Consider the following 17,168-nt stretch of genomic DNA (forward strand, 5'->3'; position numbering starts at 1 on the left):
TAACTAAACTTTTAGCATGTGCATACATCCTGAAAACTTACTTTGCTGCCTTGGTCCCATTCAGCTCAGTGCAGACAGGAGCAGAGACCTCTGGTGGCTTCTTGGCAAGCTGCTGCTGAAGCTCCTGCGCAGAAACAAATTGAATGCGGCAGTTCAAAGGATAAATCCAAGATAAGAACACAGTCCATAGTTTCTTTTGCACTCGGCAGTTTCCTGCGAGAAGGCTGGCTAAGGACTGTGAAAGAGAAGTGAGAAGCGCTCAGAAGTAGCTGATACTCAGCATGAGCTTGCTTGGGCTGATTGGTGCACTTTCAGATATCAGAACAAGGGAACAGCATGCAGATAAGATGACAGATGAAGAGAGACAAGTACTGACAGATGGGGCCTTGTCTGACTTCGGTTACTGTGCTGTCCCCGCACCGCTTCCCTGTTCTGATGGGAGCTAACACAAAGACATGACCAGCAATGCTATAAGACAGCTGATTTGAAAAACCATCCAAACAAATTCCTGTTCTAAAGGCCGACCCACATGAAACAATTTTATGGTGAAGAAATCCAGTAGTGCTCATCAGGAGGCCAGTGGCCAAAAAGCAGCTGTTTGTTGTTAATCTAGCCGGGCTAGTTATGCTTGCTGGGTGGTCGGCTGCTCACAGGAAGCAGTCAACACAAGGCATCAGTGTGGACTAACCAGACATACAATGCTTCCGATTTCCACCAGCCTCGTTTGACTTGTCTAGCCGGCTGGAGTGAACATGACTACTAAAGCGACACACATTGAGTATAATGGAGAGATTTAGAATAGCGTGTCCATGTTTACATGCCCTATATGCAAGCATTTTTTAGCAACGTTATGCTGCATGTTGCATCTTCGCTTTTAGTTCAGCATAGGCAAATGCAGACGTAACAATAATTCTAGTAATAATGACGCCATCTGGTTATTAGAAAGTGAACAATTTTTGTCAACAAACCAATGTCTATCAGCCTAGTGCTTGCAGTGCTCTCTAAAAAAAGCCTTGTACGTGCATGATATATATATATATATATATATATATATATATATATATATATATATATATATATATATATATATATATATATATATATATATATATATATATATATATGCACCTGTGGAACTCAAGCGTGCTGTCAGTCTCGAAACCAAGAAGAGTGGGAGCCTCGATGAAATGTATGTAATGGCAGTCATAAATGATCCTAAGTTAGTCCGCATTTTTTGAGGCACAAGGAGAAGCATGTCTTGCGCCCAGGTATGTTTCCATAGGTTTACAGTCACACACACTGCACATGTTATAGATTACGACAAGCGAAGGGCAACCAAAATCGACATATTTTGGATTAGTTTAGATACGAGTGTAGTTTTTCGTAACCACAAAAGACAAATTTTGAACAAGTTTGCTCCACTTAAATGATGACCTCGTATATTGGCACAAACTTGAGAGCTTTGCCTTACCTGCTTACATATAATTTGCTGCGCAAACACTTCCGCCATTCCCACGCCAATCGAAGCAAAAAAAAAAAAAAGAAAAGAACACTAAACAGGAGTTTCACTTCGAGACCAGTAGTGCAGCATCGCCTGTGACATGTTTCCCGCAGTGCTGCGACAGCAGCGACGGTATCGAGGTTGGCACGCAACTGCGGCGGTCAAGCCATGTTGCAAAACTAATCTCGAACAGCTCTTGCTCTTCGGAACAGTAAAGATCAGGCAAAAATTCTACGAATGCAGCAGAAAGTTGACGAACCAGCGACCACACCAGCCATGCTGCAACAGCTCGTCTGCTTTGTTCTACTATGTGGTTACTCGTTTTAAAACCAGATGGCACCGGGCATCAGATTTAGGCACGCCCCCTGAGCAGCGCAGGTTCCCATATCCGTTTCATGGCCAATCGCGTTCAATTATTAAAGTAGAAATTGCATGTGTTTACTCAAAACATTTAAGATGAGTTCAATGCAGCCAATGTGTTTGTTATATCGAGGTTGGACTGCTCGATACCTGCTAAGAATTGCAAGTTTGCAAGTTTAAAAAAAAAAGCATGCACTGATCAAGTGTCTTCAGTACGGGTAAAATATGCTGAACAGTGCAGCTAGTTGGCACTTAATTTAATATGCCTGCCTTTAGTTTGGTTTTGGTCTTGGTATTATAGGGTTTAATGACCCAAAATGACTCTATGAGTGATCCGTAGTGGAGGGTTTCAAAAATTTCAACCACCCGTGGTTCTTTAACGTGCACTGATATTCTCTAGCATTTTGCCTCCATCGAAATGCGACCACCATGGCCAGGATCAAACCTGCGTCTTTCGGGTTAGCAGCCTCCCTTTAGTTTAGCCTTTGCTTTAGTTAAACATCTGCTCCTGCTGGAAATAAACGACACTGAACAAAACACCTGCACCACGCAAACAGGCTAACTACAAGCAGAGCAAGATAAGAGGGCAAACCATGGCAAAGAGCACACAAGAAGCCAAGGAAACTCACAGTGTTCAGCTTCTCAATCTCTTCCATGTAGCGAGAGTTGGCCTCTTCCAGGGTGCAGTTCCTCTTGCGCAAGGCGTCCAGTTCTTCCACTTGCTTGACCAAAAGCTGAGAGGGGAAGGGAGAGAAAAGCGAGGACAGGGTGGCTGAGGCAGGGGCTCTCAAACTGGGCTCTGTGGAACCCTATGGTTCCTTGCAGTGATTTTTGGGCTCCTCGAGCACCTAAATCCATACATGACTCACCCACACCTTTACCACTTTATTTTCGGACTCCTCACAAACTGCTTAGAGCAAATTGTTCCACTTTACAGCCTGATTGTTACTGATTTCAGCTGTGTGTCTGTGTGCTGTTTTTTTTTTTTGCATGCATGGTTGACAGGAAGTGATAGAAACAAAAACACGCAGGGCTCCTCGCCATCTTCTGGAAGCCTTTGGGGTTAGTTGAGACTAAAAGACTGAGAAACCCCTGCACTACGTGCAATCCACTAATAATGATATACTGAGAAAACTGGAAAATCTGATCGTTATACATAACCGATTATCGTTATATCTGGATCGGAAAAAAAAAAAGCAAGAAGAACACACCCATGTATTATTACCCCATGCATGCAGCCACCCTAGCTCCTGTCAGGGGCGCACAGAGTCTTGGCGCTCTGCCAAGTTTGCTGAGCAAGCCACACCCACCCCCTCCAAAGCTCTTGTCAAAATATGAACACCCTGCATTGTTATCCGCACACAGCATCTTGGTGCACTGCCAAGGACTGTGCTGGGGACAACGTGAAATGAGGGAACGCGCAAGAAAGTTAACATTTAAAAAAAAGTACCCGCTGCAGTGGCTCAGTGGTTAGGGGCGCTCGGCTACTGATCCGGAGTTCCCGGGTTCCAACCCGACCGCGACGGCTGTTTTTATGGAGCCAAAAGGTTAAGGTGCCCGTGTGCTGTGCAATGTCAGTGCATGTTAAATATCCCCAAGTGGTCATTGGTCGAAATTATTCTCAAGCCCTCCACTATGGCACCTCTTTCTTCCTTTCTTCTTTCACTCTTTCCTTTATCCCTTCCCTTACCTCCCCAACAGACACTGCACCATTTCCTTTCCCCCAAAAAAAGCAATTTTCAATTTCAATTAATAAAAAAGTAAATCCTCAACCATCTTAGGCGGAAAGTGCATTTGTGTGAGACTGCTTTGTGTGGCAGCAGCCAAGCAAGCTCGCGCTTGGTTCCCAAGGCCTTAGGCAAGCCTCCCTCACGGATTTCGCCATGCCGGTGCGTTTGAGGAGTTTTTACGTCATTCGTTTCAAAGTATTTCATATTTTACCAAACTTTCAGACAAATTTTGGTGATAAAGATCATCCAGACGGCCAGAATCCTATTGCTGTATCCGTTATTTCACCGATAATTGTATCATTATACTATATGGTTTATTTTTACACAGGGTCAATGAGGGAATTGATAAATCTAAAGAATTTGATCGTTATAAGCGATATATCGTTATATCTGGTATCGTTATAAGTGGATTACACTGTACACACGAAGCCAAAGAGGTCACGAGGAGCTGAGAAAAGGAGGAGACAGAACACAACTAAGTTGCTTCATATCTGGCATCATAGTGACGTTCTGATTAGCTCAAATGTTAAACGCACCAAGGCTCCATCCTGCGGCTGGTCAGCTCAACTACGCCACTCAAATCATCTTTCCGCAGAGCTTTGACAGCCCCAGGGAAAGAGAGGGTTTTAGAGTTCTGCTGCATATTTTGCCTCAATTTCATCAACTTTAACTTCTAGTCATGACACTACCAAAAAAGATAAAACAGGACATGTCTGGTCATGCTGCCATGCACCACGTTCCCTCCAAGACTGACAGTGGCTGAGCACAGTCGTCAGGTTGCTTTCTCTGCACTGGATGGGCCTGTGACTCTGAATTAGCGTTCCACCATGATTCGATGCACTCTGTACCTTTAAGCATTTGAGCACTCTGTGCTTAAAAAAAAAGCACTCCCTGTTTTGAGCAATTCGTGTTTACATTAAGGTGGAAGCCAAATGCAAACACACCAGAGTGGTTGTGATGTCAGAGCACAAAAGAGTAGGACGGATAAGAAGGAGTAGGTTGGGATAGTCGATAAGAGTTCATTGTGGTCAAAACATCACAAACCAAGGAAAAGCATCAGTATGCTCTTCTGTGTTGCTTCCTTGTCATTTGCCTTGGTTGGCACTGTTCCATCCACAATGTCAGTGCACATTAAAGAGCTCCAGGCGGTAAAAATTAATTCAGAGCCCTCCACTACATTGCCCCTCATAGCCCACGAGCAGCTTTGGGACGTTAAACCCCACACACCATACGAAAAGAAAAAAGAGCAAAAGAGAAATGCAAGCCCACGCGCAACACAAACCTGCTGGGGAGCTGCAGCAACTCCGTTCTCAGAGCAGGAGGCCTCCACAGAGCTGACAACCCCCTCGAGGCGAGCCACGACTGTCTGCAGGCCGCTGGCATCCCGCTGCAGCTTGCTATCTTGCTTTCGCTGGGTCTCCCAGGCCTCGAGAAGCCGCTGGTGATGACACTACCAGAAAAGATAAAACAGGACATGTCTGGTCATACTGCCATGCACCACGTTCCCTCCAAGACTGACAGTAGATGAGCACAGTCGTCAGGCTGCTTTCTCTGCACTGGATGGGCCTGTGACTCTGAATTACCGTTCCACCATGATGCCGTACACTCTGTTTCACTCATTTAGCTCTGTTTCAGTGCCCAAAAACTACCATTTAAACTCATGTAAGGGCTGTACTTCTTTTTTAATTCAGGTGTTAATTTTGAAGGCGTGGCCCATACACAAATTAAAAGAAAAAAAGTATAACCGTTATTTTTTTCAAGGTTATCTTGTCCAAAACAGAAGATTCGGTCTGCACACACGTGCAGGCTTTACACAAGACTATACAGTAGTTTCATCAGGACAAAGTCGAGAACTAAAGGAAGAAACAGCGCTCATGTAATGTGACTCAAGCACATGCAATGACTAGCACTTCGTTTTACGCCATACCACATTTACATCTGAACCTCATCATCATCATCATCATTTATTATACCCTTAAAGGCCTCTGTTGAGGCATTACATAAGGGGGGGGGACAAAGCAAATGCAACTAAGAATAATACGTTAATACAACAAAACATAATGCAATACAATAAAATGAAAAACGATACATCACAATACAACGTTGGTCAATAATGAAGGGCACAAGGCTGAATTAGGCGGTAACAACTACAACAACAACAAGAAAAATAATAAGTTAACTGGGTGAAGTTTGAGAAGTGTCTTTTATTCAGTACAGTGATTAATTAATGCCTGTCGAAATTTAGTAGCGTCGCGCTCGTTAACAATGTAGTCGGGTAGCAGGTTCCAATTTTCTATTGCAGTTGGAAGAAAAGATTTATTAAATGCCAAGGTCGATCCATGTATACGTTGAATGCTGAGGAGGTTAAACAGGCGGCGCGATGTTCTGATGGGAGCTAGTAATAATGTGTCACGAAGATCAGGAAAATTGTAATATAACTTATGAAAGAGGCAGAGTCGTGCGATTTTCCGTCGGAGCTCTAGTGGCGGGATGTTAAGTGAAGATTTAATACTGGTGATACTGCTGTGTCTATTGTAATTTGAGGATATAAAACGGGCTGCTCTGTTTTGAACGGCTTCTAAGGTGTTAATTAAGTATGCTTGGTGAGGATTCCATATAGCCGCTGCATAATCAAGTATGGTACGGGTGTATGTTTCGTATGCTAATTTTCGAACAGAAGGAGGGGCTTCGAGGCATTGAGAAATATGTCTAACAGGTGGAGCACTTCATTTTAAAGCTTACCACCTTAACGTCTTATCCTTCAATGAGGCCTTAAGAAGTACAGTAGACTTGCGATAATTCAAACTCAGATAACTCATAGAGTTGTACTACTTAGTACTATCAGTTAATTCAAACAAATTTCAAAATTTTGGTTGGCTGGCTATATATTCAACGCATTTTAAAGCCGCTTAATCCGCACCAAGATTTCTCTTCAATTCGGCTAATTCAAACCTTTTTGTCTTGCTCCGACGCTCCCAGTGCGCGAAAGAGCAGTGACCGAGGTCGGATGAGTCAGGTATGCAGCGATACATGAACGGAAAATCTGGCCCTTCCAACCAGTTAGCTTTGATGCAGCCCGAAGAGGGGCTGTGTCGGTAAGTTTTGTCACAGCATAGTTTCATTTTCTGAACTTCACTTCCAGCCTGCTAAGATTGCAGCTGTCGAACGTGCGTCTGCGAACTAAGCCCAACTACGCGCCGGTTCGGACGCTAATTGGCACATCACTGATCTTTTTAACGTGATAGCGTTAAGGAGCTCATGAGGTGGAAAAGCCGGAGTCATCATTGTCGGCTTCGCCAGTCTAAGGCTGCCCAGCTGCCGTGACTGCATTGCATCGCTCTTTGTGCTGACCTGGAGCAGATGCTCGTCGCTGCTCTGTCAATGCACAGAAACGGCATTCCCCTCCCCCGCACGGCTGCTGATAAGCAGTGGCCCGATAACGCTATCGCGTTCTGCTCTTAAAAGCAAGCTTCAATGTCCTCCAAGTTGTTGTTGTTTTTTTTCTTGTAGAAGGCATCTTGCCGTGCCGACACAAATGTGCGTTCTCCTCGTGTCTGTCCGCGTGCTCCTGTGCGTCGATAATGTGCGCTCATTACGAGCTGCTCATTGTGTGGTGAAGCCTTCTTACATGGACACTGCCACACGTGCAGAGGCTCCACTGCTACTGCGGCGCACCTGTGAAGGAGGCTGCGGAAAGCCTTACTGTTTTGGAGCAGTTCTGCATTGATATTCCCGACAGTGGCCGTGCACTACAAAATGACGGAATGGCAAAAAACCCTCACTGCCGTGCAGTTTTTCACTTAAAAGCAGACGACCACTGCATATTTTTTCATCAGTTGAATTTACTGCGGTATGAAACAGCGTCAGGAAGTTTTTTTTTTTGTAGCCATTCGACTTTTGAATGATTCAGACATTGTTTTCGTCCCTTGACGTTCTTACTCTATTGCGAAACCAGCACATTATTGATAACTCGTTTTCCGACCACACTTGAGTAAACAAACTTATCACTGCCTTTCACCCATATTTTATGTTGTGCTAAAGCATTTAGCTACGTTTGCATAGGAAAATAAATCCAAAATACAATTTGTATACATAGATATCAATACAGCAAATTGTATTCAGTCTTTGATCAAAATAAGGTGCACTTCCGATAATGCGAACTTACTGATAATTCAAACAAAAATATCTGGTCCCCAAAAGTTTGAACGAACGAGAGTCCAGTGTAGGTGCAAGAGGTGGCGGAGTGACTTACTTCAGCCTGTGCAGTATCTGCACAGCTTCCACAGCATTGCATGCTAGGTGTGAAATAGCGAACAGTATCCTCTCAAAACTACGCAACACATAACATGTGAAGAAGGATTTCATAAAATTGGAGAGGACACTTAAGCTCTGCCTTAAGAGTATGATGCAATAGCTTAATGGGTCAATAATGCCCATATATGCAAAATTGACCGTTCTCTACTCAACATTCACAGATCCCTGGTAGTCCTCATGCCACTCCTGGCGCAGCGGTACAGTGGTTAAGCGGAGGTGCTGCTACCGGTGGGGCTTGTGCGACCCAGGCTGCTGTTGCCGAGCAACCTCTAGCGACCAACCGTTAATTTAACTGCCACCTGCCACGATGGACAGTTTGCTCACAGTCCGGTAAGCATGTGATGACGCCAGAAGGTCCCGAGACCTAGGTGGCCCACCTGCCTCCTAGGTTGGTCCTTAAGGGATTTTTCATGAATTTTTCGCTCACTGTCAATGACACCGATGGCGACATTCGATTTTCTGTGACACGAGCTCCTTACCGCTTTAGAATTAAAAATGCACACAATCAGCAGTGGTCAGAGAACTGCCTTATTCTATTTTCCGAGGCTGTTGTTGGAAGGACGGTGACCCACCCGCAGATCGGTTGCCTCGCGCTGCAGCCGTGCCTTCTCCTCGGTGAGGCACCTGAGCTCGGCCTGCAAAGCCACACAATGCGAGCAGGCAGCAGGGGCTGTGCTGCTCGTGGTCGCCACCTTGTCCATGGACGCAGACACCTGTCCCTTGAGAAAGGCCACCTCCCTCTCCAGTGTGCACACGGTAGCCTGGTGTCGGCCACACTCGTCCCGGCAGGCTGACAGGGCCTCTTCGGCCTGCCGCTGCTTGGACACAGCCTGAACACAATGCACAGTTGTCAAGCTGCCATCTTCGTTTTGAAATGAAATGAAAAAAATGTCAACATCCAAAGAAACACACAAAAAATGCAAACAAAACAATAAGTTGCGAGCTGTTCAGGGTCAAATGACCACGACAAAGCATGGCTTCTGACCTCAGCAACTTCCTTTCGGACCTCATCGATGCAGACCACATTGGCCTTATGCTTCTTTTCCATCTCCTCCATGCACTGGACGCCTTCCGAGAGAGCCTGCCAGGAAACGAAAACACCAAAATCCAACATTATACCCACACTTTGGGGCAGTTTGAAACAACACCAACTGGCAGCAACATAAGCAACATATGGCAACAATCCCACAGTTATGGACAGCACGCAGACAACTGAATGATATGGAAACAGTTACAAAACATTTTTGCACAAAGCAGCCACTGCACATGTAGACAAGATGATCCATGGGTCTTTTTTCACTTTTCCATGTCCTTCGCTCTAAGAGCGCTCGGTTATGACAGTGAATCTTCTCAGATTTCAAAGTGTACAAAAGAATTCCACAGATGCCACCCATTAAAGTACTTAAGATATTGTTTTTCCAGTGCAACGCTATGTGGCAAAAAGTATTACACATAGAACACTTATTGATGGCCATTACGCTAACTGGTTTGCTAAACAGATGCCACATTATCTCATCCCTGCCATTTCTTCCACCGACTGTGCGAACAAATTAGTGATCACACTACCACAGCAGTTTGATCAAGAAATTGTACTTCGTACAACTCCTATAAATAAATAAAGATTGGTTGTATGGGGTTTAACGTCCCAAACCAACTCGGGCTGTGAGGAACGCCGTAGTGGAGGGCTCCAAATAATTTCGACCACCTCGGGTTCCTCAACGTACACTGACATCACACAGTGCATGGACCTCTAGAATTTCGCCTCCATCCAAACACGGCTGCCGCAGCCAGGATTGAACCCGCGTCTTTCGGGTTCAGCAGCCTAGCGCCATAACCACCGAGCAACCACGACAGCCTCAATAAATAAAAAAAGAGCGAAAAGAGAGCGACTCCAAAAAGCACACTGCAGCTGCATGCAACTCTGCAAAGACCACAATGCCAACAGTTTTGACTACTGCTGGCACGTTTTGTGCACGAACCCTTAGCATTAGCTAAGATTAGAGCTGCTTCATAGGATTTGGAGGTGTTTTTCTGCCAGTGCTGCCCTCAGCGCACATGTTGTCGCATGTTTTTGCAAGTTGACTTCCTTTTCTTCTCATCTCTGCAAACATTCAAAACTAAAAAAGGCTGGTAGGAGGCCTGTCACTTTTACTAACCATCTCCTACTAACGCATCTACTTTCAAGTCCCTGTGATGCATACATAGTAATGGTTGCATATGGCTATCATGGTTGAGTGATCAGCAAACATGTTGGCTTACGAAAATTTTCCAAACTTTTTTCGGGGTTTCTCAGTGATTCCCTAATTACAAGAATATTTCAGGCCCAAGTGAGGTTGAAACAGGGCAATGACGCCATGCAAAAGTAGAAATAGTCAGGCGAAAACTCTTGAAGGTTCCATACAGAATGACCAGAGTGCACGTAAAACCAGTAAGTATGAATGTAACAACTGCAGGAATTAACACTCAATCAAAGTATGAAATTTTAACAGCGTTTGCTTTGGGGCTACTTGGCTCATGATTAAAGGCTAATTAATTCATGGCAAAACAGAAAGAACACATCATATAAAAAGTGCCAATTCCAACAGCTACATGTCCCTTTCTCAGGTAGAACATCATCAGTCGTGCGGGGCACCTTAGGTGCCAGCTGCGGGGAGGGCTGGAAAACTTGACCCCCCCAAATATTTTTCCAGGAGGCCTTGCCTCCCCTCTCAGAGCCTGATCCTCAGCCTGATCCTGAGCCGGAACTTGACCTTGAACAGGAGTACCTCAGCCTTCGCCATAGTATACTCATAGATATATGTAGTAAGGCAGCGCAATACACCGCTGAAAACATTTCAGGACGTTGTAGAGAATCTTTCGTTTGATAACTGTGAGCAGCTGGGAGATCTTTTGTCAGAGGTGGTTAAGCCTGCCAAAATTGCTTTGACTACCCAATCATGTAATGCACATCTGCGAAATTGTTTTCATGCCTCCTTCTCATCAAAACGTACCCGAGGTCAACAATGGGACAAGCGCGGTTAAATCACATATCACTTCTACATGGGCACAAAGCACTCACCTACAAAATAACTCTCAGTGACATCACAGACAATTTTGTTTGGAGATAAACTGTGCGAAAAAAATGCATTCTTGGTTGCACGGTAGCCTTTGTATAAAATGAAGGACAGTGAAATTCACCACAGTAAAGTAGACCAGCGCTTCTCCAGGGGCACAAAGTGCTTGCCCAGAAAATAAACCCCAGTGATATCACAGACGATTTTATTCGGGGATCAACTGTCACAGCACCTGAGCTCAAATTATCCCCTCCAATAAAATCTGCATTTAATTCCTTGCGTTGCCACTTCTTCATTACAGCCATTAAAATCCAGCTGCACGCCGCTTTCGGTTGCTGACCAGTGCATGACTGGTCGTTTCTTTTTCGTTTTAAAAGCACTCTCGCTGTTTCAACACCAAAGCCCGTTATGCCTTAGGCGGTGCGGACTGGGCAACGTTATTTTTCATTCTTTTTCTCTTCCCACACCAATATATGTTCCAGCACCAATGTTTGCTTCTCTCGCTTACATCCACAAAGTTCTTCCAACACGCCAAAACTGCACCTTCATCATGGGCAAAACTGCACGCTCATTAGCAGTTTTTTTAGGTGGGGTGGGAGGTAGTTTATACCTGGACCTTTGGACAGTTTGTGAATTTCTTCCAGCCCCTAGTCAAAATTTATGAGGTTTTACCATCCATCATGCTAATTTTAGTTGCCAGTCATGTGTTGATTCATGGATTTACAAGTCGCTTACTGTTATGTTGTCTAATCAACAGTATACATTTCTGTGCATGTCACAGTTTATTTTTTGTTTTTATGTATGGTGCTAGGTCAGTCTAGTATTATTTAATTTTGGCTACAAAGACAATGCACTATATTTTATAAAAACAAGGACAAAAACATTTGCCTATATTTATTTCCTTTCAAATTTTTTTAGCATACTGAATAAATATTCTATCCAATACTTGAAGGCACTTTTTATTCAGATCTGTATTTGATTTGTATTAAAAAATGTCAATGTTTGCATGCACCTGCCTAATAGACAAAAAAGAATCAGTAACAATATAAAGGATTAGACATTGGCCTTACACGTTTCTTTTCCTTTATAAAACAGCTGTTAGATGTCTTCCACTTTGTTGCTGTAGCAATAAGCATTCCAAAATTGGCCGTGCATGGTAAAGTCTAATCAAGAGGTCTAGGAGGCCATTTGGCAACAAACACTTTAGATCAGGTAACAGAAGTCAACGCTATCATATCAGCTCCTTGGCTTACTGTATACAGCCTTGGGGCAATGCTACTAACTTTGATCATGGCGGCGCAACAAGCCCTGTTTCGTGCAGCTTAGTGCAGTTCACATAACAGTTACTCGGTCGGTATAAAGACATGGCCACTACAATGGAGGCGGCCAAGAAGTAGCTATCAAAGAATTTGACGGTTAGTTGATCCAGTCCCCCAATAAACATGTCCCGCAGGGCATTAGTCTGCGAGGGAACTGGCCAACAACAACAGCAGAAGGCGCTGACCGAGTTGAGCTGCTCCTTGTACTGAGTGCACAGTGCCCGCTCCTTGGCCAGCTCCTGCTCCAGGTGACGCTTCTCCCGCAGTGTCACCTGCAGCTCACTCTGCACCGTTGCCTCATCCCCTTCCTCCTCCCGCTCCAGCCCGCCGTTGGCCGCCTCATCATCGTCGTTGACCACAAAGGCTCTTGGCGTGGGCCTTCGTACAGGGCTCAGCACACTGCACGCGCACAACACAAGTGTGGCTCTTGCACAACGGCAGCTGTGGTCACATGTGGAGAAGCCTACTGCAGGTTTCAGCAAAAGGCTAAGCATGTCGATGAAGAGCAATTTTTACAGTGTGTGTTCCGAGACAGCCCACTTTCATTAGAGCCATTTTTGCACTATATGCAATAAGAGAACACCATATGGCAGCAAATAAGCTTTCCTTTATTGAGAAAAACAGAAAACTAACTTTTGTTCATGAAACAGTATCACAGAATGACATGTGGTAGCAGAATCTTCATTTTCATACCACACGAAACGAGGACAGAGGAAAGAGGACACGCACACACAGAGTACAGGTGCTTGTATGTTAATGCATCACTCATTTTGTTAATGCTATACAGTACACAAGCAGACATGCACATAGGGCATGCCACCTAAAAGTAGAGGTGCTTGTATGTTAATGCATCATTCTTCTTGTTACCTGCTATGCATGTCTCGCATGCTATGTGAGACATGCTGCTTAGCAGAGCTGGGCATGATACTTCAAAAAAGTATCTTTGATACCGATACCCCCAAAAATTGCATTTCCGATACCAATACAAGACACAGAACCAAACTTATTTCCAATACAGATACTCAATACTGTATCGTCGACACTTTAATACACCAGTGAAATTGCCAATATCAATAAAGGCGATAATTTCTCTGCGGTTTCTGGAATTCTGAGTACATTCGATATGGCGTACTGTTTCTGAAAAGACTTTAAAAATCCAGCCGCACAGGTCTTTTTAACACTTCACTGTCAGTGCAGCTGAAGCCAAGGTGACTTTTAGGTGACCACTTTCATAAACAAGCTAGCAAAATCTCCTTTTAAGCCAATGTTTTTCATGTGAACTGGTCTGTGAGCACTTAGCTACATACATATAAATTTGATAGTTTTTCTGCTGTGGTTTGTTAGTTACTGCAGTATTTACTGGGTTGCCTTTACCCTATGCTAAATGGTGCAAGCTCCATGCGCTTTGGAAAGCTGGACAGGTTGTGTCTAATAGACACTCGAAGTTGGACATTCTTCATTATAAACTAGAACGAAAACAATAAAAATAAAAGGGCTCAAAGTTATATTAGGTAAAACATAACTTGCTAATCTCTGTTATTTAGATGTTACCTTCCCTTGAAGGTTTTAAATAATGGCATTTGCTCTAACCACCAGTCCAAAAGAGACCCGCGATTCGGCCGTACTGTAATCAAAGCAAATGAAAAAAAAGTTGCCGCCACCGTCTGGAAGGCGTTGAAGTAACGAGCGTTAGCTGTTTGGTTCACTAGAATTGATATGAATGAGGTTAAAGTGAGTTACACCACTGGAAATACAAATTTGTACATTTAATTGATTTCATCAATTAATTACCATTACTGGCCGACATCTTGGATTTAAGTGTGACGTCACCAATCAATCACCAGTTTGATATATCCGTGATGTCACCAATTAATCACCTATTCGATATACTAATGACGTCACCAATCAATCACCAGTTGGGTTGCTATACCGATTTACTATGGGGGCCGCCATCTTGAATTCCTTGGAGTAAAAAAATTTTACGCCGAAGGGAGGTGGTAGCAGGCCCCAGGAAATCGAGAAACGTGATGAATAAGAGCTAATGCTCTTAAGAGCCTCTCTACACAGCTGAAATGCACACTGCCTAGCTGCACATCGTTAAAGGTGCCTTCACCAATGAATAAGAGTGAAGCACTTAGATGAAACGCTACAGAGTCGCTTGCCGCCAAATCTGCACGACTGCATGGCCTAAAGTGGATGGGCAGACGCACTTCGTAGTTATTTACGCTGCCATGCAATTTTCAAAAACTGACATTACAAGAGCAATTACCATTTACTCGGTCCAAAAAATCTGACTGTATTGAGTCGAACATGTCGACACGTCACTGCCATACCTGCACGTAGCATCGGCACAGACCCTTTCCACGAGCTGTCGCTTGTCAGCGCTTAGCAAAACCGATATTCTGGTAGATGAGATGTGCGATATAAGTGGAAACCACCATATATGCGTATGTGAATTATACCACAAGAAGATTCTGCATCTTAAATGCACCTTTCAACCATTTCACTCACACTAGCCTTAATAGTGCGGCCAGTTGGAATCAAGCCAATGAAAAGAAGATTCTAAAGACTCTCAAGTCTGGCAACGTCAATCGGCCTCTATCTTGCTGCATGTGCTGCTCATGTTTTTTCAGTGACAGAGAAATGAAAAGTGACTCAGAAATGCGTGCGAAAACTTCACGGCACCAAGGATGGTTAGCACATATGCACAAAAATACACCATGAAAGTTCATGTTGCGAGGTTCGTTTTCATGTGTCCACTTACTGCAAACTTCAGGACATAAGGAATGAATGCCACGCGACACTCACTGGCGCGTGACAATGATGTTTGCTTGAATCGACAGCTCATGGCGCCACCCAATGGAAAAGCAGTGAGTTGAAAAGTTTGGTGCAATTTTTATCAGGGTGGCACAGCTTGTCTGGCTTGGTGCAACTGAGAATCTGTTAACTTGTTTGGACTGCTGAAGCATAGGAATCTTGACATAAAGAAATTTGCGATTTAATGAATTTATTGGCTGCAAGTATGCCTTTGTGATATCGAGGTTCTACTGTACCACTGAAAAGTGAAAGAGCCCCAAGCGAAACAAAGCACTGCATAAATTGGAATGCGCTCTTTTGCGCACAGTAATGTTGTGAACAGCTGTTGGAAGGAGCTCTCAGCTACGTCGGACTACACCACGAATGCTGCTGTGAAACCAAAAGAAAGGCCCATTAGCAGCTATCCCTGCAACAAGCGGGTTGCCCAGAACCACAAGGTGCATGCACTTTGTCCAATGCGGCACATGCCAAGGCATTCTTACCAAGCACAGCAACAAGGTCAGCAGGCAGACGTACAGGCAGGCAACTGTGCAGCATGTGGTGTGCATACCGAAGGCAGTTAGCACCTAGCGTTAGTGTGGGGTGCCCAGGGGCCCAAACTCACAAGTAGCCACTCCGGAGGAGTTCATCTTGCCTGCGGTATTTGCGCTTCATGGCGTTCAGAAGCTGCACAGCCTTCTCCTCCGACACCAGCCGGTTCTTTCGCTCCAGTTCCACCAGCATGTTCAGGTTCTGAAAAACACCGGGTGGCAAGAAAAGGAGAATGGGGCCTGGGCGATCTCGGCAAACGACACTGAAAGCCCAAGGAAAAAAAGAAAAAGAACCAAATTTTCTTCACAACTACTGACAAACTTGTTTGCAGCAGTATGAAGATGCACCTACCCTAGCAAAAACTTTTTCAGGCTGCTAGTGACTTGCTCACATTTCAAACAAAATTCACAATGAAAGTTCACCTTGTGCAATTACACATTACACAATTAAACATTACACATTGTGTAATGTGTAATTCTACTAGTTCTATTCTGTTCACCCTAATGTGTTTCGTTTTTATTTCTTGCACTGTTTATTTGTCGCCATTATGTTCATTTTGCAAGTTGTTGTTCCGCCACATTTTAATACTTGTTGCCTGATTAACGATTCTGCTTTTCTAGTTTACTTAACTGTTCACTTTTTCATGTTTACATTTTTGTCACCCCCCTATGTAATACTCTTGTAGTGAGGGCCTTTAGGGGTTTCTGGAAATTAAAAAAATAATAAAGGGAGCTAAGCATGTCACTAAGCTAGCTGTGCATTTTCATGCACAGTTAAACCTGTGCGTAACGAACCTCCATGTAACGAATTCCTCGATACTATGAAGTTTCTTAAATCCCCAAATCTGCCCTCATAGAACAGTATATATTTGTGGACTCCATGTAATGAAGATGATGCAGTAGTTGGCCCATGTATAACTAACTTGTATTGCGGGCTATCTATTGGCTTGTGCTGTGTCACTTGATATTTGATTGAGAGAAGCCTGTGTTTCACGGCGACAAAACAAGAAAGTCCGTGACAGGAATGCATAGAATCGCAACAACCGAATGCAATTGACATAATGCACCATGCTCCATTGTTTGCGAAAACTCTCGGAGGCAAACGCAATGGTCTCTGCAGCTTTCGCTTTTGGAGTGCCATGCCAAGTGGTGCACATGAGTTCATGTTCAAAAGCAGCGAAAAAAAAAAAAAACAGTACATAAGAAAGAATACATCAGACAAGCAGTCCATGTCCAATGCTGCCGCATGGTTGTTTGCATGATATCGGCACTAATTGGTGATGCGCGGTGGAAGCACGAAAGGCAGAGTGCCGGTGATACACGGCGAAAGCAACTGCAGTTCCAGCCAAGGAGAAAGAGAGAGAGGACAGAGAAGAGGAAGTGAGTGCTTCTGATTATCCCGCCTCAACCTAGCCTCCCCCACTGCCCCCACCCCACTCATAGCGGCGTTGTGCAGTGTGAGGCGGAGACGAAGGCGGCTGCTGCCACAATCACGCAATGCAATCGAGAACTGTTTCTTCACGTTTGTGTATTCGAGTAACAGG

At 44.3% G+C, this 17,168-nt stretch overlaps 1 protein-coding gene across 10 annotated transcripts in view; it reads right to left on the reverse strand.

Moving 5' to 3' along the window:
• LOC144120462 (citron Rho-interacting kinase-like) overlaps positions 1-17,168 on the reverse strand; it is a 140,301-nt gene that overhangs the window by 105,439 nt on the left and 17,694 nt on the right. For 6 of the 10 annotated variants that reach the window (XM_077652882.1, XM_077652878.1, XM_077652877.1 and 3 more), the window contains exons 10-16: positions 15,699-15,826; positions 12,463-12,676; positions 8,891-8,986; positions 8,478-8,735; positions 4,874-5,041; positions 2,491-2,595; positions 42-124 (exon numbers count right to left, since the gene is read on the reverse strand). In XM_077652882.1, coding sequence (XP_077509008.1) covers positions 42-124; positions 2,491-2,595; positions 4,874-5,041; positions 8,478-8,735; positions 8,891-8,986; positions 12,463-12,676; positions 15,699-15,826 — 1,052 coding nt within the window. The remainder of the gene's footprint in view (positions 1-41; positions 125-2,490; positions 2,596-4,873; positions 5,042-8,477; positions 8,736-8,890; positions 8,987-12,462; positions 12,677-15,698; positions 15,827-17,168) is intronic. The other 4 variants (XM_077652883.1, XM_077652881.1, XM_077652880.1 and 1 more) reach the window with 1 other exon arrangement.

Source organism: Amblyomma americanum, chromosome 2 (assembly GCF_052857255.1).
Source record: "Amblyomma americanum isolate KBUSLIRL-KWMA chromosome 2, ASM5285725v1, whole genome shotgun sequence".
NCBI classification, from domain to species: Eukaryota; Metazoa; Arthropoda; class Arachnida; order Ixodida; family Ixodidae; genus Amblyomma; species Amblyomma americanum.